This window comes from Zonotrichia albicollis, chromosome 3 (assembly GCF_047830755.1).
Source record: "Zonotrichia albicollis isolate bZonAlb1 chromosome 3, bZonAlb1.hap1, whole genome shotgun sequence".
NCBI classification, from domain to species: Eukaryota; Metazoa; Chordata; class Aves; order Passeriformes; family Passerellidae; genus Zonotrichia; species Zonotrichia albicollis.
Genome location: NC_133821.1, coordinates 1396227 through 1411987, shown reverse-complemented (window position 1 = coordinate 1411987; position 15761 = coordinate 1396227). Strand labels below are relative to the sequence as shown.

Below are 15761 nucleotides of genomic sequence, written 5' to 3'. Positions count from 1 at the left end.
CTGCCTACGGAGTTTTTGGGATCATCCTGTGGGAAAAAAGGAGGAAAAACAACCTTGGAGTTTTCCATAATCTCATCATTGCGGAACTGTGGAGTTGAGGAATCAGGATCCGGTCCCAAATCTGATCCAGCAGGAGCTGCCCATGATTGGGGACCTGTCCCCATCCTGTGGGACACAAATCCCAGTGCCAGGGCCTGTCCCAGTTATGGACACAAATCCCAGTGCCAGGGCCTGTCCCCATCCTGTGGGACATAAATCCCAGTGCCAGGGCCTGTCCCAGTGCCATGGACACAAATCCCAGTGCCAGGGCCTGTCCCCATCCTGTGGGACACAAATCCCAGTGCCAGGGCCTGTCCCCATCCCAGTGCCATGGACACAGATCCCAGTGCCAGGGCCTGTCCCCATCCCAGTGCCATGGCCACGGATCCCAGTGCCAGGGACTGTCCCAGTTCATGGACACAAATCCCAGTGCCAGGGCCTGTCCCCATCCTGTGGGACACAAATCCCAGTGCCAGGGCCTGTCCCCATCCTGTGGGACACAAATCCCAGTGCCAGGGCCTGTCCCAGTTCATGGACACAAATCCCAGTGCCAGGGCCTGTCCCCATCCTGTGGGACACAAATCCCAGTGCCAGGGCCTGTCCCAGTTCATGGACACAAATCCCAGTGCCAGGGCCTGTCCCCATCCTGTGGGACACAAATCCCAGTGCCAGGGCCTGTCCCAGTTCATGGACACAAATCCCAGTGCCAGGGCCTGTCCCCATCTCAGTGCCATGGACACAAATCCCAGTGCCAGGGCCTGTCCCAGTGCCATGGACACAAATCCCAGTGCCAGGGCCTGTCCCAGTTCATGGACACAAATCCCAGTGCCAGGGCCTGTCCCAGTGTCATGGACACGGATCCCAGTGCCAGGGCCTGTCCCCATCCTGTGGGACACCCAGGTTCTGCCGGATTCCACCTGGAAGGTTTCTCCTGTCCCCCTTGAGTTAGGGTGCCAGTCCCAGGGATGCCAATGCCAAGGAACATTCCTGAGGGCAAACTCTGCTGGGACACCCTGGGGGACAGTCCCTGTCCTCTGCCATCCCTGAGAATTCCCAAATTTCTGCGGGTTCCCCACAGACATCCCTTCGGAATTGGCAGAGGGACTTTATTGGAAAAATGATTTGGGGGAGAGAGTGGGTGCAGCCCCAATCTCATCCCAGTCCAGCCCCAAACTCATCCCAATCCCAATCCAGCCCCAATCCCATCCCAATCCCCTGGGAATGGGGCAGAGGCTCCTGGAGAGCTGGCTGTGGCCCCAGTCCCAATCTCAGTGAAGCACTAATTCCACCCCAATTCCTTGGGAATGGGGTAGAAGCTCCAGGAGAGCCAACTCTGGGTCCTTATCCCACCGAGAGGAGCCGGCACAGCCTCTCCACCCCTGGCTGACATTCCCTGCAGGAACAATTCCCAATCCCAATCCCTGGGAGCATTCCCGAGGGCCAGTCCTGCTGGGACACCCTGGGGAACAGTCCCTGTCCTCTGCCATCCCTGAGAATTCCCAAATTTACCCAGGTTCCCCCCCTGGAGATCCCCATGGAATGAGCCAGAGGCAGAGGGGCTTCATTGGGAACATGGGTTGGGAAGGGAGTGGATCCAGCCCAAATCCCACCCCAATCCCAAACCCAGTCTCAATCCCAATCCCAATCCAGTCCCAATCCCCTGGGAATAGGACGGCAGCTCCATGAGAGCCAGCTGTGGGTCCGTATCCCACCGGGAAGAGCCGGCACAGCCTCTCCACTCCTGGCTGACCTTCCCTGCGCGAACAATTCCCAGTCCCAATCCCAATGCCAGTGCAGTCCTAATTCCACCCCAATCCCTTGGGAATGGGGCAGAGGCTCCAGGAGAGCCAACTCTGGTTCCATATCCCACCGGGAAAAGCCGGCACAGCCGACATTCCCTGCAGGGCCAATTCCCAATCCCAATCCCAAGGAACACCCGCTCATCCCTGGATGTTGCCGCCATCCCCATCCCCTCCCAGCAGCGCTTCCCTCTCCTGTGGGTCACTCCCGGCACTCCCAGAATTCCGTGCGCCCCGCAGCGCGCGGTGCAGGCCGTTGTAGAGCGCGGCCCCGGCCAGGAGCAGGGCGAATCCCGGGATCTGCAGGGCGTGGAAGCGCTCCCAGCGCAGCGCCAGGCTGAGCGCCCACACCAGCAGCGTGCGCAGGCTGTCCAGCACCGTGCGCGTGGTCGCGCTCAGCTCCCGCGTCACGCTGATCCCCGCGAAGTTGAAGAAGGAGATGCTGCCGATGTTGCCCAGCAGCGCCGCCAGGATCAGCGGCTCCCGGCGGATCTGGCACCAGGCGTCCGCGGGGTCCTCCAGGACGCCGCGGGGGTTCCCCGAGAGCCGCCCCGCCGGGATGAAGGACAGCGGCACCAGCAGCAGCGCCAGGATGGAGAAGCCGAAAAGACCTGCGGGGAATCGGGATTTCCGTGGGATTGCCCGGGGAATGCGGCACAGGCTCTGGGAGAGATGGCTGTGGCCCCAGTCCCAATCCCAATCCAGCCCCAAATCCATCCCAATCCCCTGGGAATGGGGCAGACACTCCGGGAGAGCTGCCTGTGACCCCAGTCCCAATTCCAATTCCAATTCCAATCCCTATCCCAATCCCAATCCCAATCCCAATTCCAATCCAGCCCAAATCCCATCCCAATCTACTGGGAATGGGTCTCCAGGAGAGCTGGCTGTGGCCCGAGTCCCAATCCCAATCCCAATCCCAATCCCAATCCAGACCCAATCCCGTGGGAATGGGGCAGAAGGTCCAGGAGAGCCAGCTGTGGGCCCCAATCCCAATCCCAATCCAGCCCCAATCCCATCGCAATCCCCTGGGAATGGGGCAGAGGCTCTGGGAGCACCAGCTGTGGGCCCCAATCCCAATCCCAATCCCAATCCCAATCCCAACCCCAATCCAGGCCAAATCCCATCCCAATCCACTGGGAATGGGTCTCCAGATAGCCGGCTGTGGCCTGAGTCCCAATCCCTATCCCAATCCCAATTTCATCCCAATCCCCTGGGAATGGGGCAGAAGATCCAGGAGAGCTGGCTGTGGCCCCAGCCCCAATCCCAATCCCAATCCCACTCCCAATCCAGACCCAATCCCGTGGGAATGGGGCAGAAGGTCCAGGAGAGCCAGCTGTGGGCCCCAATCCCAATCCCAATCCAGCCCCAATCCCATCGCAATCCCCTGGGAATGGGGCAGAGGCTCTGGGAGCACCAGCTGTGGGCCCCAATCCCAATCCCAATCCCAATCCCAATCCCAATCCAGCCCCAATCCCGTGGGAATGGGGCAGAATGTCCAGGAGAGCTGGCTGTGACCCCAATCCCAATCCCAATCCAGCCCCAATCCCATCGCAATCCCCTGGGAATGGGGCAGAGGCTCTGGGAACACCAGCTGTGGGCCCCAATCCCAATCCCAATCCCAATCCCAATCCAGCCCCAATCCTGTGGGAATGGGGCAGAAGGTCCAGGAGAGCTGGCTGTGACCCCAATCCCAATCCCAATCCCAATCCCAATCCCAATCCCAATCCAGCCCCAATCCCGTGGAAATGGGGCAGAATGTCCAGGAGAGTGGGCCCCAATCCCAATCCCAATCTGAGAATTCCCAGATTTCTGCAGGAGATCCCCATGGGATGAGCCGTGGGATTTCCATGGGATTCCCGCTGTCGGGGATTCCTGGGATTTCTGGGATTTAAGGGAATCGCGGACCTTCGGTGCCCACGGCGCGCAGCGGGTGCACGTCGTGGCTGAAGATGAATTTCTCCTCCAGCACCATCTGGATGGACACAATGGCCTGGGCCAGCAGGATCAGGAGGTCACCTGGGAAAACAGGGAAAACCAGGATAGCAACAGGGAAAATTGGGAAAAGAACAGGGAAACCAGGGAAAAGAACAGAGAAAAGAACAAGGAAAACAACAGGGAAAACCAGGATAACAACAGGGTAAACAGGGATAACAACAGAGATAACAACAGGGAAAAAACAAGGAAAACTGGGATAACAATAGGGAAAACAGGGAAAAGAACAGGGAAAATAACAGGGGAAACCGGGATAACAACAGGGAAATGGAAAAGAACAGGGAAAACAGAGAAATGAACAGAGAAGAGAATGGGGAAAACAACAGGGAAAACATGGAAAACAACAGGGAAAACCGGGATAACAACAGGGAAATGGAAAAGAACAGGGAAAACAGAGAAAAGAACAGAGAAGAGAATGGGGAAAACAACAGGGAAAACCTGGAAAACAACAGGGAAAACCGGGATAACAACAGGGAAATGGAAAAGAACAGGGAAAACAGAGAAAAGAACAGAGAAGAGAATGGGGAAAACAACCGGGAAAACCCGGAAAACAACAGGGAAAACCGGGATAACAACAGGGAAATGGAAAAGAACAGGGAAAACAGAGAGAAGAACAGAGAAGAGAATGGGGAAAACAACAGGGAAAACCTGGAAAACAACAGGGAAAACCGGGATAACAACAGGGAAATGGAAAAGAACAGGGAAAACAGAGAGAAGAACAGAGAAGAGAATGGGGAAAACAACAGGGAAAACCTGGAAAACAACAGGGAAAACCAGGATAACAACAGGGAAAACAACAGGGAAAACAACAGGGAAAATAACAGGGAAAATCAGGATAACAACAGGGAAAATAACAAGGAAAATTGGGATAACAACAGGGAAAACGACAGGGAAAATTGGGATAACAACAGAGAAGACAACAGGAAAAACAATAGGGAAAACAGGGATAACAACGGGGAAAATAATAGGGAAAACTGGGATGACAGCAGGGAGAACAACAGGGAAAATGGAAAAGGAAGAAAGGAGGAAAATGTGGGAAAAGTGATTCCCCCATTCCAAAGACTGATTCCCCCCCATTCCAAGGCATGATGAGTCCAGGGGCCAGCTGGAAGTGTAATTAGGCTAATTGAAAAGTGCAGATGAGTCCAGGAGCTGGCTGGAACTATAATTAAGACAGTGAAATACTGCATGTTTCAGTTCAAGTTTTAAACAAATTAAGGAGTCAAGTTAGAAATGTCACTAGCAGGAATCACGTACTCTGGTTACAGAGTAACAAAAATATCAGGAAAAATAAAATTCCCAGCGACGGGGATGGATGGAGCATGGTAAAAGGGCAGGAGCCATAAAAATCCTGGTTTTAAGAATAATCCAAGAGTTAGGACAGGCTTAGACTGTGACCAGCAGGCCAAAAGGTCCGACTGGCCATGGGCGAAGAGTTCAGTGAGGAAGATGATTTTTCTTCCTCCCGTACGCCCATCCCTCATTTCAAAACCCACCGACCCCAATTAAGGGAGAACAATTATGCAGCCCTAATGAATATTCAGCTGATTATAATACAGGTAAAGAATATGTATTATGTGTCCTTAAAAACCGTGTGAATATGTAAAGCATTTTTGGATAAACAGGGAGCAGGAGTCTGCGACTGCCCACGAATGGCTTTGGGAAATAATTCCAATATTCTGCTCTTGCCCATGTTGTAATAAACACCCTTCTTTCCAGCTTTAATTAGTTGGAAAGTCGTTTGTCTGTGCTTTAGTGATCCCCCATCCCAAGGAGTGATTCCCCCATCCCAAGGAGTGATTTCTCCATCCCAAGAAGTTTTCCTGCCATCCCAAGGAGTGATCCCACCAATCCACCAATCCATGGAGTGATCCCCCCATGCTATGGAGCGATTCCCCCATTCCAAGAGGTTTTCCCACCATTCCATGGAGTGATCCCTCAATTCCAAGGAGTGACGCCCTCCATTCCAGGGACTGATCCCCCCTCCATCCCAAGGAATGATCCCCCAATTCTAAGGAGCGATCCCTCCATCCCAGGGAGTGATCCTGCCACTCCATGGAGTGATCCCACCATTCCAAGAAGTTTTTCCACTATCCAGTGGAGTGATCCCCCCATTTCAAGGAGCGACCCCACCATTCCAAGTTTTCCTGCCATCCCAAGGAGGGATCCCGCCATTCCAAGAAGTTTTCCTGCCATTCTAATGAGTCATGTCCCATAATTCCAAGGTTTTTTCCCATCACTCCAAGGAGTGATCCCCCCCATTCCAATGGGTGACCTCCCCAATTCCATGGTGTGATCCCCCAATTCCAATGAGTGATCCCGCCATCCCAAGGAGAGATTCTCCCATTCCAAGTGGTTTTCCCACCATCCCAAGGAGTGATCCCATCATTCCAAGTTTTCCCACCATCCCATGGAGTGATCCCACCATCCCATGGAGTGAACCTGCCATTCCAAGGACCTTTTGCACCATCCCAAGGAATGATCCTGCCATTCCAAGGAGTAACCCCCCAATTCCAAGGAGCGACCCCGCCATTCCAAGATGTTTTCCTGCCATCCCATGGAATGATCCCATCATTCCAAGGAGTGACGCCACCATCGCATACAGTGATCCCACCATCCCAAGGCGATCCCACTGTCCCAACATTCCCAGGACAGCTGCAATGCCAGCCCGTGTCCCACTGCCTCGGCATTCCTGGGACACCCACGGTGCCACGCAATGCCCTGGCATTCCCGGGATACCCGTGATGACGTCAGCCAGCCCGTGTCCCACTGCCCCAGCATTCCCAGGACACCCACAATGCCACAGGATGCCCCGGCATTCCGGGGATACCCGTGATGCCCTGGGATGCCCCGGCATTCCCGGGATACCTGCGATGCCAGCCTGTGTCCCAGTGCCCCAGCATTCCTGAGATACCCGTGATGCCAGCCCGTGTCCCAGTGCCCCAGCATTCCTGGGATACCCGCGATGCCCCAGGATGCCCCAGCATTCCCCGGATATCGGGATTAAGTTGGTCAGCCCATGCCCAGTGCCCTGGTATTCCTGGGCCACCCACGATGCCAGCTCGTGTCCCACCGACCCAGCATTCCCGGGATTCCCACGATGCCCCCGCATTCCCAGGATACCGGTGATGGTGTCAGTCCATGTCCCACTGTCCCGGCATTCCCGGGATACCCGCAATGCCCTGAGATGCCCTGGCATTCCTGGGATACCCATGATGAGGTCGGCCAGCCCGTGTCCCCACCGCCCCAGCATTCCCGGGATTCCCATGATGCCCTGGCACTCCCGGGATACCGGTGATGACGTCGGCCAGCCCGTGCCCGGTGCCGCCGGGGTTCCCGCGCAGATCCGCCAAGCCCACCAGCGCCAGCCCCAGGATGGTGAGCACGATTCCCGCCCAGTGGCTCCACTCCAGCCGCCGGCCCAGGAACGCCACCGAGAGCAGCCCCGTGAAGATGATGAGGGAGCCCCGGAGCATCTGGAAGCTGGAGGCGCTGGTCATGTTCAAAGCTGCGGGAAAAAAAACGGCGGGAAGAGCGCTCAGGGCCCGACGGAAACTTCCAGAAACTTCCAGAAATTCCCTGAAGTTCCGCAATTTCAGGGGATTGCGCGGCGGACTCACCCACGTACATGATGCTGGTGCCGGCCATGTCGCACAGGGCGGGGGGCAGGAACAGCAGGGCGTTGAAGGGTCGGGATGGGGCTGGGGACGGGGCTGGATCCCGATCCCGATCCCGATCCCGATGCGCGCGGCGCCGATCCCGCAGGCGCAGCAGGTAGAACACCGGGAGGCAGGAGAATTCCCCCAGGAACATCCCGGCAGCCTGGGGGACATGGGAACAGGGTGGGAATGTGGGGCTGGGAGGCGGAAAAGGGTGTCGGGGGTGAGAGTGGGAGTTGGAAATGGGAATAATGGGGGGATCATGTGTAGGAATGGGGCTGGAAATGGAAAAAACGGGGCTGGAAGTTGGAATGGGATTGTCACTTACAGGAATGGCTTTGGAAGCAGGAAATGGGGCTGGAACCTGGAATGGGATTGTCACCTGCAGGATTTGGGGCTGGAAGCTGGAATAAGGGGGATCACCAGCAGGATTGGGATTGGAAGCAAGAAGAAATGGGGTTGGAATCAGGAACGAGGATGGGATTGGGAATGGGGCTGGGATCAGGAATCTCACCTGCGGGAATGGGGCTGGGGCCGGGAATGGGGCTGGAATCAGCAATGGGGCTGGAATCGGGAATGGGGTTGGAATCAGGAATGGGGCTGGGATCTGGAATCTCACCTGCAGGGAGGGATTGGAATCGGGAACAGGGCTGGAATTGGGAATGGGGTTGGAATCGGGAATGGGGCTGGAATTTGGAATGGGGCTGGGATCGGGAATCTCACCTGTGGGAATGGGGCTGGGGTCGGGAATGGGGCTGGAATTGGGAATCTCACCTGCAGGAAGGGGTGCTGGAATTTGTGCTCCTCTTTCCCATCGCAGCCGGGAGCGCTGAAGTTGTCGGCCCACCTGGGAGGGGTCAGGGCAGGGATCGGGATCGGGATCGGGATCATCCCGGAATCCCGGCACTCAGGGCCGTGCCCTGGGACAGCAGCGCCCCCAGGTGACACCGCCGGGCCGGGACGTTCCCAGGGAAGGTGACACCGCCGGGGCTGTCCCGGCCTGAGCAACCTGGCTGGGATCCCGGGATTGAGTGACAGCCGGGAACGGGACACCGGGAACGGGACACCAGGAACGGGACACCGGGAACGGGACACCCCATGTCCCAAAAATCCGGATCCTGAGTGACAGCCAGGAATGGGACACCGGGAACGGGACACCCCATGTCCCAAAAATCCGGATCTGGGATCCCGGGATTGAGTGACAGCCAGGAGTGGGACACCAGGAACTGGACACCGGGAAGGGGACACCGGGAATGGGACATCCCATGTCCCAAATTTCCGGATCCTGAGGGACACCGGGAATGGGACACTCCATGTCCCAAAACTCTGGATCTGGGACTGAGGGACACAGGAACGGGACACCACGAATGGGACTCTACCCTGTCCCCAAAACTCCGGATCCTGAGGGACACCAGATCCATAAAATCGCTGGACGCCCCAGCCCCAATTTGGGGTAAATCCTCCTTTTTTTGGCTGCTCCAACCACCCTGTGGCCAAAGCAGGACCCTTTGGATGCGGATTTCCCATTCCACAGACCCCAAATGTCCCCCGGGCCCCCCCAAATCCAGCCGGGAACGCCCCCGACCCCCCAGGGACCCCTCCCATCGCGGTTTTCCGCCAATCCCCGAAGATTCGGGGCTGACTCATTCCCGGGGTGTCGCAAGAGGCTTTTTTGGGACCTCACGTGTCCCCTCCGCCTCAGTTTCCCTTTCCAGGGCTGGGATCGGCCGGGATCCGCCGGGATCAGCTGGAATCCCGCTGGGGTCGGCCGGGATCGGCTGGGATCGGCCGGGATCGGCTGGAATCCCGCTGGGATCGGCCGGGATGAGCCGGCCCGGCAGGTCCGCCCTGCCCGGGCACATTTTGGGCTGGCCACGGGTTGGCAATGACGTCACTGCGGCGCTTCCCGGGATTTTGGGGAGCGGGCGGAGCCGCACGGGCACCCGGGGGGGGGGCTCCACCCCCCAAAATGGGCTGGAGGAGCCCAAATTCCTTCCCCGACCCCAAAAGGAGCCGGATACCCCCCCAAAAGGATCCCCTCATTAGGGGTGGGGACACTGCGGTGACCCCCAAAGTCCCGGGGGGGGCCCCAAGGCCACTCACGGGGACACAGCCGCGACACCGGGGGGGGCGGGGCGGGGCCCGGGGGATTTTGGAGATTTTGGGGGATTTTGGGAGATTTTGGGGGACTCACTTGGCCGCCAGGGTGTTGATGGAGCCGGTGAGGAGCATGAGCGCGGCCAGGCCCAGCTGGTACCGGGACCACGCCATGGCCCCCCCACGGCACGGCAGACCGCGGGGACACGCCCCCGGACACGCCCACACCGAGGGGACACTCCCCGGGCACGCCCACAAACGGGGACACGCCCCCGGACACGCCCACACCGAGGGGACACTCCCCGGGCACGCCCACAAACGGGGGCTCGCCCACTGAAAGGACACGCCCATCAAGTACGCCCCCGTCACCTGAATGTAGGCTCCTCCCCCTTGGCCACGCCCCCAACGGGAAAACTCCGCCCCTGACAGAGCTGGCCACGCCCACAGAGTACTCAGAGGGGGGGTGCGAAACCTCGCCCCCAAATTTGCATAACAGCGCCTCGTTGCTGCCGATCCTGGGGATTCTGTCTCGGGAATTTTGTCGTGGGATTTCTGTTCCGGGAATTCTGACTTGGGAATTCTGTCCTGGGATTCTGCCCCGGGATTCTGTCCCGGAATTCTGTGCTGAAATTATGTCCTGGGAATTCTGTCCCTGGGTTCTATCCCGGAATTCTGTCCCGGTATTCTGTCCTGGGATTCTGCCCTGGTGATTCTGTCCCGGAATTCTGTCCCATAATTCTGTCCTGGGAATCCTGTCTCGGGAATTTCGTCCTGGGAATTCTGTTCCGGGAATTCTGTCCTGGGAATTTTGTCCCGGGGAATTCTGTCCCTGGATTCTGTCCCGGTATTCCGTCCTAGGATTCTGTCCCGGATATTCTGTTCCAACAGTTCTGTCCCAGGGTTTCTGTCCCTGGGTTCTATCCTGGAATTCTGTGCCGGGAATTCTGTCCTGGGAATTCTATCCCGGGAGTTCTGTCCCGGGGGTTCTGCACCAGGGATTCTGTCCCGGGATTGTGTCTTGGGAATTCTGTCCCCGGGAGTTCTGTCCCGGTGCCTCCGCCCCCTTGTCGCGTGTCCCCTCCGTGTCCCCCCCGTGTCCCCCTCGCGCGTGTCCCCGCGTGTCCGGCAGGAGGCGCTGTCGGACCGGGACCGGGATCGCCGGGACTCATTCCCGGGATTCGGGACCCGCAGGGCCCGCCCGGGATAAACCCGGGATAAACCTGACTGGGATAAACCTCTCTGTGATAAACCTGCCCGGGATAAACCCGGGATAAAGCTGGCTGGGATAAACCTGTTTGGGATAAACCTGGATAGGATAAACCCACCCGGGATAAACCTGACTAGGATAAACCCCGGATAAACCTGCCTGGGGTAAACCTGTGTGGGATAAACCTGTCTGGTATAAATTTATCTGGATAAACCTGACTGGGATTAACCCAAGATAAAATTGACCAGGATAAACTTGCCTGGGATAAACCTGTTTGGGATAAACCTGGGATAAACCTGCCTGGGATAATTGCAGGCAGCTTCTCCTTCCCCCCATGCCCCCCACGGGCCTCCCCACAGCCAGTAATGAATTTCCAGCCTGTTTTCACTCTTTTCCCACTCCTTTTCCGCCCTATTTCCATCCCTTTTCCATCCCTTTTCCCCTCCTTTTTCAATTCCTTTTCCACCCCTTTCCCTTCTCTTTCCACCCCTTTCCCACCCCTTTCGCATCCCTTTCTCCATCCTTTTTCCATCTCTTTTCCATTCCTTTTCCAGCGCTTTTCACCCCTTTCTATGGCAGGGGGTGGAAATTCCCAGTTCAAGGGTTTTGATTGGGATAGGATCAGGATAGGATCAGGATGGGATCAGGATGGGATTGGGATGGGATGGGGTTGGGATGGGATTAACCCTTCCCATGCCTGGGGGTGTTGGGCAGACTGGGGAGGGGGGAAAATCATCTTGGGGGGAACAGAAAGTGGCCCTGGAGGGGACAGAAATGGGACCCTGGAGGGGGATGGGATGAGGAAGGACAGAAATGTGACCCTGGAGGGGACAAGAGCGTGGCCCTGGGAGGAGGACACCAAAATGTGACCCTGGGGGACAGAAATGTCACCCTGTAGAGGGCAGAAATGTCACCCTGGAGGGGACAAGAGTGTGGCAAGGGGGGGACATCAAAATGTGGCCCTGGAGGGGACAGAAATGTGACCCTGGGGGGAACAGAAATTTGGCCCCAGTGAGGATGAAAGTGTGTCCTGAATGGGGCTGTGAGGGGGGGACAGGAAAGTGGCCTCAGGAGGGACCCAAATGTGTCACCAGGGAGGGACAGAGAGGTGGCCCTGAGTGGGACATCAAAATGTGACCCTGGAGGGGGATGGGATCAGGAGGGACGGAAAGGTGGCCCTGGGGAGGGGACAGAAATGTGACCCAATTTTCCTTTGGTTTTTCCCCAATAATCCGTGCATTTTCCCGATTTTTCCCCACATTTTTCCCTGATTTTTTTCCCTGATTTTCCCCCCAAATTTTTCCCTGTTTCCCACCAGGATAACGACCTTCCCTTGTGCTCCTGGATGAGCCCAGGGATGAGCTTCCCCCACAGCCACCCAACGCCAGGCTGGAATTTGGAGCCGCTCCGATGGATTGTAAATATTTGGGATTCGGCTGACAGGGAAAATTTAATCGCTTTAAGAGGGAAAAAAATGGCTCAGGATCCCTGAATCCCTCGGGAATCTGCCTGGAGGCTCCTCTGAATCCCTGGATCAGCCCCTGTGGATCCCTCTGGATCCCTTGGGAATGTTTTGTGTCCCCTAAAGCTGGAGGGGGCTGAGCTTGGAGTCCTGGGACTGGGACAATCCCGGCTCAGTCCTCTGCTCCATTGGGAATTGAGGCATGGAAAATGGGGTGGCGTTAAAGGGTGGAGGGATGGATGGATGGATGGATGGATGGATGATGGATGGATGGATGGATGATGGATGGATGGATGATGGATGATGGATGGATGGATGATGGATGGATGGATGGATGGATGGATGGATGGATGATGGATGGATGGATGATGGATGGATGGATGATGGATGGATGGATGGATGATGGATGGATGGATGATGGATGGATGGATGGATGGATGGATGGATGGAGGGATGGATGGATGGATGGAGGGATGATGGATGGATGGATGGATGGATGGATGGATGGATGGATGATGGATGGATGGATGGATGGATGGATGATGGATGGATGGATGGATGGATGGATGGATGGATGGATGGATGATGGATGGATGGATGATGGATGGATGATGGATGGTGGATAGATGGATGGATGGATGGATGGATGGATGGATGGATGGAGGGATGGATGGATGGATGGTGGATGGATGGAGGGATGGATGGTGGATGGATGGATGGATGGATGGATGGATGGATGGATGATGGATGGATGGATGGATGGATGGATGGATGGATGGATGAGGGATGGATGGATGGATGGATGGATGGATGGATGATGGATGGATGGATGAGGGATGGATGGATGGATGGATGGATGGATGATGGATGGATGGATGGATGGATGGATGGATGGATGGATGGATGGTGGATGGATGGATGGATGGATGGATCCATGGATGGATGGATGGATGGATGGATGGATGGTGGATGGATGGATGGATGGATGGATGGAGGGATCCATGGATGGATCCATGAATGGATCAAAGGATGTCCCTCCAGTGGAATTCCAGGGGCAGAAATAAAGGAGGGAAATGGAGCTGCTCTGGATGCAGGCTGGGAGAGTTGGGAATGTCCAGCCGGAGAAGAGAAGCATCCAGGGAATCCTTAAGAGTCCTTTTCCAAGCCTACCTGGGCTCCAGGAGAGCTGGAGAGGGACTTGGGACAGGGCTGGAGGGGCAGGACAAGGGGAGGGGACCTTAAATCCCACCCCATTCCAACTCCAACCCTTCCCTCCATCCCAGGCTGCTCCAAGCCCTGCTCAGCCTGGCCTTGGCCCGGGATGCCAAATCCCTGGATGAGCTCCGAGCCGCATCCTCTCATCCCCTCCTCTCCCTCATCCTGGGAAAGGTCAGGAGAGGGGGAGAGCCTTATCCCAAAGGAAATACAGGGTTTCCCGGTCCCTGCAGAGCAGAACGGATGGAGCGGGAGTGTGGGGGGAACCCAGAGGATCCCAATCCTCCTCTCCCAGCCCTCCACCACCCCCAGATCCTGAGGAAGGAACCAAGGTCCCGAGGATCAGGATCCTCCTTTCCCAAATCCCAAGGGAAGAATCCCTCCCAAGGTCCCGAGGATCAGGATCCTCCTTTCCCAGATCCCAAGGGAAGGAGCTGAGGTCCCAGGGGATTGGGATCCTTCTCTCCCAGCCTTGCTTCCCCTCATGGATCCCAAGAGAAGGAGCTGAGATCCCACAGGATGATCCTGAGGGAAGGACTGGAGGCGATGCCAAGATCCCACAGGATTGGGACCCTCCTTTCCCAGATCCCGAGGGAAGAATCCCCACTTCCAGAAGACTGGGATCCTCCTTTCCCTGATCTCGAGGGAAAGAGCTGGAGGCAATGCCGAGATCCCAGAGGATCAGGATTCTCCCTTCCCAATCCTCACAGGAGGCAAAGCCAAGATCCCAGAAAATCAGGACCCTCCTTTCCCAGATCCTGAGGGAATTGCTGGAGGCAAAGTTAAGATCCTAGAGGATCGGGATCTTCCTTTCTCAGATCCCAAGGGAAGGATTGGAGGCAAAGCTGAGATCCCAGGGGATTGGGATCCTCCTTTCCCAGATCCTGAGAGAATTATTGGAGGCAAAGTCAAGATCCTAAAGGATCGGAATCCTCTTTTCTCAATCCTCATGGGCGGCAAAGCTGACATCCCAGAGGATCAGGATCCTCCTTTCCCAGATCCCAAGGGAAGGACTGGAGGCAAAGCCAAGATCCTAGAAGATCAGGATCCTCCTTTCCCAATCCTCATGGGAGGCAAAGCCTAGATCCCAGAGGATCAGAACTCTCCTCTCCCTGATCCCAGGGAATTACTGGAGACAAAGCCAAGGTCCCAGAGGATGGGGATCCTCCTCTCACAGATCCTGAGGGAAAGAAATGGAGGCAAAGCTGAGATCCCAGAGGATCGGGATCCTCCTTTCTCAATCCCAAGGGAATTCAGGAGGCAAAGTCAAGATCCTAAAGGATCGGGATCCTCCTTTCCCAATCCTCATGGATAGCAAAGCTGAGATCCCAGAGGATCGGGATCTTCCTCTCACAGATCCTGAGGGAAGTACTGGAGGCAAAGTCAAGATCCCAGAGAATCAGGATCTTCCATTCCCAGATCCCAAGTGAAGGACTGGAGGCAAAGCTGAGATCCCAAAGGATTGGGATTCTCCTCTCCGAGATCCTAAGGGAATTGCTGGAGGCAAAGCTGAGATCCCAAAGGATTGGGATTCTCCTCTCCGAGATCCTAAGGGAATTGCTGGAGGCAAAGCTGAGATCCCAAAGGATTGGGATTCTCCTCTCCGAGATCCTAAGGGAATTGCTGGAGGCAAAGCCGAGATCCCAGAGGATTGGGATCCTCCTTTTCTGATCCCAAGGGAATTACTGGAAGCAAAGCTGAGATCCCAGAGGATCGGAATCCTCTTCTCACAGATCCCGAGGGAAAGAAATGGAGGCATAGCTGAGATCCCAGAGGACTGGGATCTTCCTTTCCCAATCCCAAGGGAATTACTGGAGGCTAAGCCAGGATCCCAGGGGATTTGGATCTTCCTCTCCCAATCCCAAGGGAATTATAGAAGGAAAAGCCAGGATCCCAGGGGATTGAGATCCTCCTTCCCCAGATCCTGAGGGGATTACTGGAAGCAAAGCTGAGATCTCAGAGGATCAGGACCCTCCTTTCCCAATCCCAAGGGAATTACTGGAAGCAAAACCAAGATCCCAGGGGATTGGGATCCTCCTTTCCCAGCCCCCTCCCTCTCCATACCCTTTGGGAAGATTCCAGACACTCCCAAGTTTCCAACAATCCTTTATTTCTCTCTCCAAGGAATGGAACCCCGCGGGACACATTGGCTTTGGCATGAGAACCAGGGAACCCTTCCCAGCTGGAATCGGGCGCCCCTGGGTGAGGAAGATGCAGAAATTCCTCCCTGGAATCGTCAGGAAGTGTCCCCCGAGCCTCCTCTCCGACGGATATTCCTGGAATTCCACGGA

The 15761-nt window shown here is 56.3% G+C and overlaps 1 protein-coding gene across 1 annotated transcript; it reads right to left on the bottom strand.

The window, feature by feature from the left end:
• Window positions 1-1130: 1130 nt before the first annotated feature.
• On the bottom strand, window positions 1131-9842 carry SLC35F6 (solute carrier family 35 member F6). The gene is made up of 6 exons (XM_074536352.1): window positions 9684-9842; window positions 8264-8336; window positions 7451-7652; window positions 7123-7338; window positions 3744-3854; window positions 1131-2449 (listed from the first exon to the last, which is right to left on the bottom strand). The coding sequence occupies exons 1-6, from the start codon at window positions 9758-9760 to the stop codon at window positions 1980-1982; spliced, it is 1149 nt and encodes a 382-aa protein (XP_074392453.1). The 5' UTR covers window positions 9761-9842; the 3' UTR covers window positions 1131-1979.
• Between the last annotated feature and the right edge of the window lie 5919 nt (window positions 9843-15761).